Here is an 8735-nt window from a genome sequence, read left to right as displayed (position 1 = left end):
CCAAGGCTCCTGGGTAAAGGGGACAGGCCCTGTGTCATGACTCACATTCTCCATATGGCCACTCAAACATATAAGTTTCTGGTTTTCCACCTTTCACACCAACAGCTTCAGCACAGATAATGAAATTTAATTCTTCACTTGCTACAGAAGACCACTGAGATGTTTCAGAGTATGGGCCTGATGCTCTGTGTGGCCTTTTCAGAAGTGTCACAAGCTTGTGTTTGAAAACAGCTACAGAAGTCCCCTCTGACTCCTTCAGTGCAGTAAGGGCTGTAACAAGACAAAGGCAATAGCTTGTTTTGATACAGGCAGGATTTTTATTCAATCCAAATGTTTTCTGTACAACAGAAAGGTTCTATACAAGAGAAGGAAGCATTAATTCAGTTGCAAGAACAGGCACAAAGAAGTTTCTGAACCCTAGTGCTTCAGAAAGTCAATAATTTTTTTGAAAAACCAACCATGTGAAGTATTGTTATAGATGTTATAATCCTGGTTTGGGTCATTGTCCATCATGTACAACTCTCCTGCATGGACATTCTTGAAGTCAGCACTGAAGTTGCTGGGGTCAAACTGAACCCACAGAGTGTACCTGTAGTGAAAGGCACGCATGGAATAGCCCATGATCCTGATGTCCTTCAGCCTTGGCTTGTCAGAGTTCCACTGGGGAGTGTCTGCAGGCCGGGGATATTGGCTGAGAGCAACAGGTTCTTCATTAAAACACCTCTCAGTGTCATCACACCCTTCCTTGCCTTGCTCCACCTTTCCTTCAGAGATGTTAAAATAGTGGGCAATGCTTCTCCCCTCAGTGCACAGCACAACACCAAATGACATCTCTGGGCATGCAGGAGGGACCTGCAGGCCAGCAAGCTCTGCAAGTGTTGGAAACAGAGACACCAGCTCCACCACTTTTTTACTTTGCCCTAGAAGAAATAATATCAAAATATAAGTTATGGAACAGGGTAGTTGGACAACAACTTTTTCTAATAATTCAGCTGGTATTTTATTCAAAGTTTTACTATTTTCTAATAATTCAGATGGTGTTTTATTCAAAGTACTCTGTACAGGATTTTTGGGGGTACTGAAATCAAGGCAATTAAGGAGTGGCAGTTAGCTGTGAAGATGCCAGTCCATGCACTTGTGATGTTCTTTTAACAAGAAAACTTCTGCATTTATGTTTCTCCATTAGCCTTGGAGATAATTATATCCATTAGTTTGAAAAAGTGCTCTTCAGAAAGATAAATCAAATTCTCAAGGTGCCTGGAGACACATAACCACCTCTATCTACCCACTGCAACAAAAAATAAGCACGGGAAATTTACCTTGAGGTACTGAGCCTCCAATATGACTAAAAGGGTCGAGGAAGGGGAAGACTCTTGCTCCTCGACTGACAGGGGAAGTTGTCATTCCTGGGACATAAAACATCAGTGGCACTCGGGTAGCAACATCAAAATTGCTGTATTTTGCCCATTCACCATGTTCTCCCAGGGACCACCCTAGGTGACAAAGAACACAATTCAGAGCAGACATTGGTTTGTAATCTAGTAGTGATTTCTTCTTCATTGTAAATTGACTCTGACTATTGAGGCCACTAGTCTGTTATAAAGGTTATATGAAAAGGTAAATAATCTGTATTTAGATGTAACAAGGCTTTTCTCTAATATGAAAATTATTTCAACAGTCACCTAAATCTTGCAACTGGATACTCTTTCATAAAGGAAAGAATTACATCTTTCCTTATTTCTAGATTCTCAAGATTAGAATTAGGAAATCAGCATTAAAACAGCAGAAAAGAGGAATTGGGGTGTGTGACAGTGCCTGCAAGAGTCTCCAGATCAATTCCACAAAGCATTCATTTAAGTTTTGGGCAGCTGCCAGCTCTCCAATGCTCCTGTTAACACTGTAGCTGAACATCCCTTGGAGCCAAGGCTGCTCTCTATGCCAGACTGCCACATCAGGATGCTACCCCTGAGGAAGCAATAGAGACAAAACTTTTCAGCTCTCCTCTTCCTCTTGGAAGGGATGCCAACATGACTTCCTTCCAGGCAGACACACTGCCAACTTCCCTTTGGGGGAAGACAAAGGAACTCTGTGACAGCTATGTTAACACATGTTTTTTCTTGATCACTTTGCCAGCCATGGTACTGGAAACACCAACTGTTTACAGTTATCCAAGGCAAGGAAAAGAAAAATTCAGTTTACAAACAAGTCAGAAGAAACATCTAGAGTCACTTTAGTACCAAAAGTATTAATCTCATTGCACTGCAACTTGTAAGAGCTTTTTATACACACATGCTCACAGAAGTCAACCCAATTTAACTATATATGTGACTTTAAATTGATGTAGTTAATTCACATCCTAACTGGTTTAAATCAGCTAAGCCATCCCACAATCAAATGGATCATGACAGGGTTATTTTAATGAATATTAGAGTATTGAAACAAGCATTAAATGCTTGAGGCATTTGTCTCACAGCTCCAATTAAGTTTTTTACAATGAGGCTCCAGAGTGTGCAGGATCTCAGTTATGAGAGGGAACCATATCTTTATCAGTTTAGATGCTCTGCAAGCAGCAATGACAAGTGAAAGAAAACACACTTGAGCAGTTAATGAGAAAGCCTGTCACCCACTGTACCAGATGGCTTTCTACAAATGCTAAGGGGGGAGGAGTGGTGGCTGTACTCTTAGAGCACAGTTCCCAGCAAGAGTCACTCCTTGGGTAGGGGATGGGAACACAGCAAGCTCAGCCCCATGTCCTGGCAGGCAGCCTCATCCCTCACCAGCAAATCCTCAACCTGATTAAAAGCGCCTGTGGGGACAGAACTGTGCAGCCACAGAAGCCAGAGCCAGTCCCCTCAATCTGGCTCAGACAAGCCAGAGGGACAAGGTGTGACAGCTCTGCTTGACACTACAGAAACACACACTGGATTAATAAGCCAGCACTGAGTTGCACAATGAAGTTCTTAACAGTAAGCTCAAGAAAGATTTAAATGCTTACCATGATCAGCAGTAAAAACTACGATTGTGTTATTTGAGAGCCCTGCATCATCCAAAGCACTCAGAAGCAGGCCAACTTGCACATCCAGGTAGGAAACTGCTGCATAGTAACTCTGACGAATCCGCCGCTGCAGGTCAAGAAAACAGGAGAGGAAAAAATTCTTTCCCACACACATACAGCAGAACCAGGGGGTGGCTGTGGAAAAGAACTAAAGGACTCTACTTGTAAAGCTTTAATTTGAATTGTCTGTAGCCCAATTAATGTCCCAGAAAAGGTAAACTGGGAGGGGGCAACTAGAAAATTCCACCTCCAAGAAGTGCTTTCAAGCAAAACACTGCAAACCAACCCATTCTGCATCTCTTGGTCTAGTCAGTGCACCTAATTTTGGCATAAGGACTGGAGAGTAATGAAAATCTTGCAAAAAAAGATACACTGTGTGCTGGCTTGAAACAGATAAAGAGACTCAGATAATGAACACAAACCCAGCACTGGTAGCTGCTACATACATTCCCTCACATGCAACCTTCAGGGACAGTAAGGGTTTGCCTACAGAGCTAGAGGTGACAGTATACAAGGCAGGGAATTCATAACTGCAAATGGTGAGTTGCTGAATAACTGTGAGCATCCAAGAGCAGCTGACTCCTCCCTTGCATTGAACAAGTGAAAGCAGTTTGACTTCAGAGCACTGTATTGACAGCTTACCTGGAAATCATCTGGAAGTGGTCCGTAAGGGAAACTAACATTCAATGCTTCCACATCATCCCTCTGCCTGATATCCATCCAGGGGTTGTATGCCACAGAAGGGAGCTTCTTAGGCACCCAGGGATCTGGGGCCAATGTAATATTTTCCAAGGGGTACAACTTGAGAAATTCCTTTACAAGACAAAACACATATAATGACTGTCCTCACCTCCAATATATACTGTGAATTTTGTGTTTAAACAGCAACCACTTTCCCTTTCAGGACCCTTTAACATTACAGTTTACAAGGCTTCACTCCCCTTCTACCAGAGTGTGAAACACAGCAATACTAGATATCCCCAACCAATTCCTGAAAAATACTGAGTTAGTAAATACCTAAACCCAGCTTCCTGCATCTCAAAACAACACTGCAATGAAAGGTCCAACCCTACTTTGAAATCAGTAGTTTTGCCACCAAGTCAAACAGAGAATGAAATACAAGTTCTTGTAAGGCCTCATTATGTCATACTCCATCAAGTTGAAGCCCATCTCCATGCAATAGCAGTCACCATAAGGGTGGCAGAAGCCTGGCTTTTGGCTGAGGAGTCACAATTCATTCCCATTAAAGGTTCTGAAATACATCACAGGTGACTCCTGAAATTACACCAAATCAAGGCTGGTTTCCAACTTGCTTTCAGGAAACAGCAATAAAGCATTTGTGGGAACAGCTTTTAAAAGCAAAAGCAACATTTGTCTAAGTTCTCTTTCCTGCAGGTTCCAGTCTCCTCACCTGTGGGTACCTCAGAGGGATGTGTGGCTTGTGGTAACCAACAGCCAGGAAGAACTTCTGCCTGGTGGTTTTCATGACATTCAGTAAGTGTATGGCCTCCTCAGTGCTCTGAATATCAGGCAGAGTCCCTCCAGGCATTTCTGTCACATTCACTGGGCACACCAAGTTTGCATGAAGTTTTCCATCTTTTCCCCTACAAGTCTTCACAAAAGAAAAAAAATAGTTCAGTAACTTCTGGGAAATACAAAATCCTCTGTTCTGTAACTTCAAAACCAATTTGTTTCTACCAACAAAAGAATGCAACTTCCATGCCTATGAAAATGCAGAAATCCTCTCTAAAGCTGGGTAGAAGATTAAATGTAGTCACATGGGTCAAAAGCCCACAGCTTCTAAGATGAATAGAATCTCTGATCCAGTGGAGATGCAGCAGCATTTGGCTCTCCTGTATATACACACATTTTAGTTCCTTCTTTAGATCCCAAGAGTTCAGAGAAAGCTGTCTGGAAGCTACTGACTTAGTTTCTGAGCAAATGCCAGCAGTGGCTGACGTGTAATCAGTGAAGAGAGATAAATCAGACTAAACAGTGGCCAGGGAAAGGTGGCCTCAGCAAGGTGTTTGGGAGGGTTGCTAAATGAACCTACTTCTCTTTATGTCATGGATGCAAATGCTGCTATTGTTAAAACCAGTCTTCAAGACCAAAGCACTGCCAAGGCTAGCTGTACCTCCATGACTGCAGCTCCTGCTGGGCAGTGTACAGACTCCAACACACAATGCTAATGCAATGTTTGCATAAAGATAAACCAGACTCTTTTGTGTCACACTTAAAAGTAACAAACATTCTAGAAAACTGGATCAGACTATAAAGTTTCGGGTTATTTAAACATCATTTTAATTATGGCTCCTACTTAGTCCTGAGCTCTTTATCACATTAAGTTTACCAAGACTACTGACAATGTTTTGTCACTAACTAAAGCAAAGCCAGATCAGCTACAGGTGCAAGTTGACAACCACACTTTTCAGATAAAGGAATTCATGAACTAGACACAAATAAGGATCATTCTTGCTTATATCTCAGTAAGTGAAATATACCAAATTACCAAATACCAATTTAGAAATACTTAAAACATCTGCAGGATGGGCACATTGATTGACAAAACACACATCTGATAATCTTGGCCTTCTTTTGGAAAGCACAGAAACAAAGCATTGCAGTGGTTACTTGTTTTCCTGCGCAAGGGTGCAGCCCAGAGGGCACAGCCTGTCCTTGATACAAAGACCTTGGTTATATCTTGAACACCTTGTCTGTTAGAATGTCCCAAATCACACTTACCTTATCATTCTCATGCTTTTCAGCTGAAGGATGAAAGGGTGGAATGGACCAACTGTAGGGATAGTCATCACTGTAATTGGATGAAACCCCTGGAATGGATAAAGATATTAAAAATCCTCTAATAGTTCACCGAACCAGGAAAAGCTCATACACAAGTTTAACTTGTCTTCAAATGGGTTTTTTTTCAAATATGTTAAATGAAGAAATGTTTCCAATGAACCTTTGACAACTGAGGAAAAGATAACCAAGAAATAAATGTCAAAAAGTTTAAGACAGATATTTTTCCCCAAAATACACCTTGTACTACTGAGGGAGAGTCAAGCTGTGGAAGAACCTTACTTCAGGGAACACTAATAAAAAAACTCAAAAAACCAAAAATAACCAAAACAAAAAAACCACCCAGGATTAATAAATCTTCATGCACATCCTTGATTAGCTTTACTATAAACTGAAACACATACTGAAACTATCTACACAAGTTTATTTCTAGGATAAGGAACTGCCAAAATGAGGATCAGTTTTACAATATTTTTCAACTCAGTAGTGTTATTGCTTTTTAGCTAGTGAACTAATTTCCTACTGAACCTGAAGCATTAGTCATACATTCTACATGTCCTAATCCAGACTCACAGCCTATTCGGAAACATGAAGCATGTACAGGCAGAACTAAGCCAACAGGTAATTTCATTTTCAGCAGATACCTAACTTCCAGAAGTATTTTTAGAATATTAGACATTTATTCTCACAATTCCCAGACAAGACATGCAAACATCCATTAAATAAAAGTCATCTAATACATTCACCTCTAATACCTTAAGACTTAACGACAACCACTGTAAAATCTGCCTTATGATTATGATTTAGGTTCGTAATACAGACAGGAATCACACATCAATACTCATGTAAGTTTGAGAGACTATACACAACAAGCAAATATGTTAAGCAAATGTTAATTCTATGTTAAGCAAATGACAAATCAAACCATACCAGGATGAAAAACTTTCCCCACAGACATGGTCACATAGCCATTTTCCTTGAAATACTGGGGCATGGTGGAATAGTTTCCTGCATGGACTCTCCAGTAGGAGTAGAAATCGTAGAGCCGGGTGGTGTCAGGCCTGCGGCCGGTGAGAAACGAGACTCTGCTGGGAGCACACAGGGCTTGCTGGGGAGAAAGGCAGCCAAGGAGAGACATTTGGAACAAAAACCAAAACACACGCACAAATTAACTCAGGCACAGTGATGCCTTAAGTTTCAGCTTTCGTATTTTCCAGATTCTGTATTGCATTAGTATATAACTCTGAACTTCATGTAAGTGTTAGCAAGTTCTCTTCACAGTTCAGTCAGACAAAACAATCCTTTTCCAGCCTGAGAACCAAGGACACCATTGCAGCTCCAGCCTAAAAAGTATAAACAACAGTGAACTGAGGAGAGCAATCTGGGAGGATGGGACTTCATAACCTGAAGCTGTAATTGGACAATTAATCCCAATATGTAAATGGACCAAAACTTACAAAAGTGTGAAAACTCATGACCCATTGTCCATCTTGGGTGTAGCCTCACCTGGGCTCTTGTACTGCCCAAGGTGTATCCTTTGAATGCCTTTTTAATAAATACCTACTTTATTCCTTCAAAACTGTCTAGCCTCTGTTCCAGGGAGCTTCTCAAGGCATCAACAGCTGTGCAACAACCGTCTGAAAACTCGGGAATCACAGGGAATGAGTTTCACATCACCTCAGGCTGGAATGAACAGCATCCTTATTAAGCATATCAATTCCAAACTGCAAGCTTTTAAAAATGCAAGGCAAGTTCCATAAAGGCAGTGCTTTTGAAATCTGGTTGCTCACATCACACAGAATTAAGGAGCAGTGGCAGGTGGACTGTGCTGATAAAAACCAAAAGTCTAGTTGATCTGGACTGCTTTAAGAATAAAGAAAGGATAAACACAGGAGGTCTGGGTTATGGTCCAAAGGTCTGGCAATTCTGCTTCAGACTGACAAAACCCAAAAGTTACTGCCTTGGGCTGGAATTAGACCCAAAGTTCTAATTTCTCAGCAGAGAGGAACTTGGGAATGTAGACATCCTATACAGAATATTCAAGTGAAAAGCAATTGGTGACATTTTCAGTCCTCTATTTTAGAGTGATGCTTACCACACAAAGTGCCCCTTTACAGCAGTCTATAGAAGTGATTCCCTCAAAAGATTAAAAAGTAAAACATAATCTTTTGTAAGCAGTAGAAAAAGAGAATTTTAATTTAGTAAAATGGCATTTTTAAGCAGCACTTGGCTGCAAACAGTGAAAGCGCTTGAGTGGCAATCTACTCCTCCAAGGGCTACACAAATACCATAATTTAAATGCCCTGTTTTCATTTTTCTCACCTTAGTAAAGATAGGTTCACACATTGCAGCTCAGCCCAATCATTTATTTTCTGCTGAAAATACTTCAAGTTAATAAATACTTGCCTTTTCCAGTGGCCTGCCTAACACCTACTGTGATAAAACCAGTAATTATTTTGCATAGAGAAAACATGTTTAAGTCATTTATCTCACCTGGGCATATGCATTGCTGAACACCATACTTTGGGAAGCAAGTTGATCAATGTTGGGAGATTTCACAAGCTTATCTCCATAACAGCCCAACACAGGGCGCAGATCATCCACAACTATAAACAAGACATTCATGCCATCTATGAAGAATCAGAATTAGAAATAAATTAACCTGAGTGGTTACTTTATGCTGATTTATCAGTTTTTAACCTTTAAACATATTTGAGGACAAAAATAAAATTAAATAAAAAGAGCAAGAATATATTTGTAACGGAATGTAAACAACGGGATTAATTCTTCAAAGACAAAAATTCTTATTTGGCCTAGACAGAAATATAGTGGTTTTCATTCCCTTCCTATTTCACTGCTTGCACCCATGGTATTTTCTCCA

The 8735-nt window shown here is 40.6% G+C and overlaps 1 protein-coding gene across 1 annotated transcript; it reads right to left on the bottom strand.

The window, feature by feature from the left end:
- Positions 1-294: 294 nt before the first annotated feature.
- IDS (iduronate 2-sulfatase) lies at positions 295-8479 on the bottom strand. The gene is made up of 8 exons (XM_005419852.2): positions 8348-8479; positions 6785-6962; positions 5798-5886; positions 4467-4667; positions 3698-3868; positions 2996-3122; positions 1320-1493; positions 295-920 (listed from the first exon to the last, which is right to left on the bottom strand). The coding sequence occupies exons 1-8, from the start codon at positions 8477-8479 to the stop codon at positions 418-420; spliced, it is 1575 nt and encodes a 524-aa protein (XP_005419909.1). The 3' UTR covers positions 295-417.
- Positions 8480-8735: the final 256 nt, after the last annotated feature.

This window comes from Geospiza fortis, unplaced genomic scaffold, assembly GCF_000277835.1.
Source record: "Geospiza fortis unplaced genomic scaffold, GeoFor_1.0 scaffold157, whole genome shotgun sequence".
Lineage (NCBI taxonomy): Eukaryota > Metazoa > Chordata > Aves > Passeriformes > Thraupidae > Geospiza > Geospiza fortis.
Note: the sequence above shows the minus strand (reverse complement) of the source record. Positions and strands in the feature narration are given on the sequence as shown.

Bases quoted from the DNA above. Each gene is read 5' to 3' on its own strand.
- IDS (XM_005419852.2), bottom strand. From the start codon at position 8,479: ATGAATGTCTTGTTTATAGTTGTGGATGATCTGCGCCCTGTGTTGGGC. The intron at 6,963-8,347 runs GTGAGATAAATG...CTTTCTCCCCAG, and splicing joins TCAGCAATGCATATGCCCAG to CAAGCCCTGTGTGCTCCCAG. The intron at 1,494-2,995 runs GTAAGCATTTAA...TTTGTCACCTAG, and splicing joins AGTTTTTACTGCTGATCATG to GGTGGTCCCTGGGAGAACAT.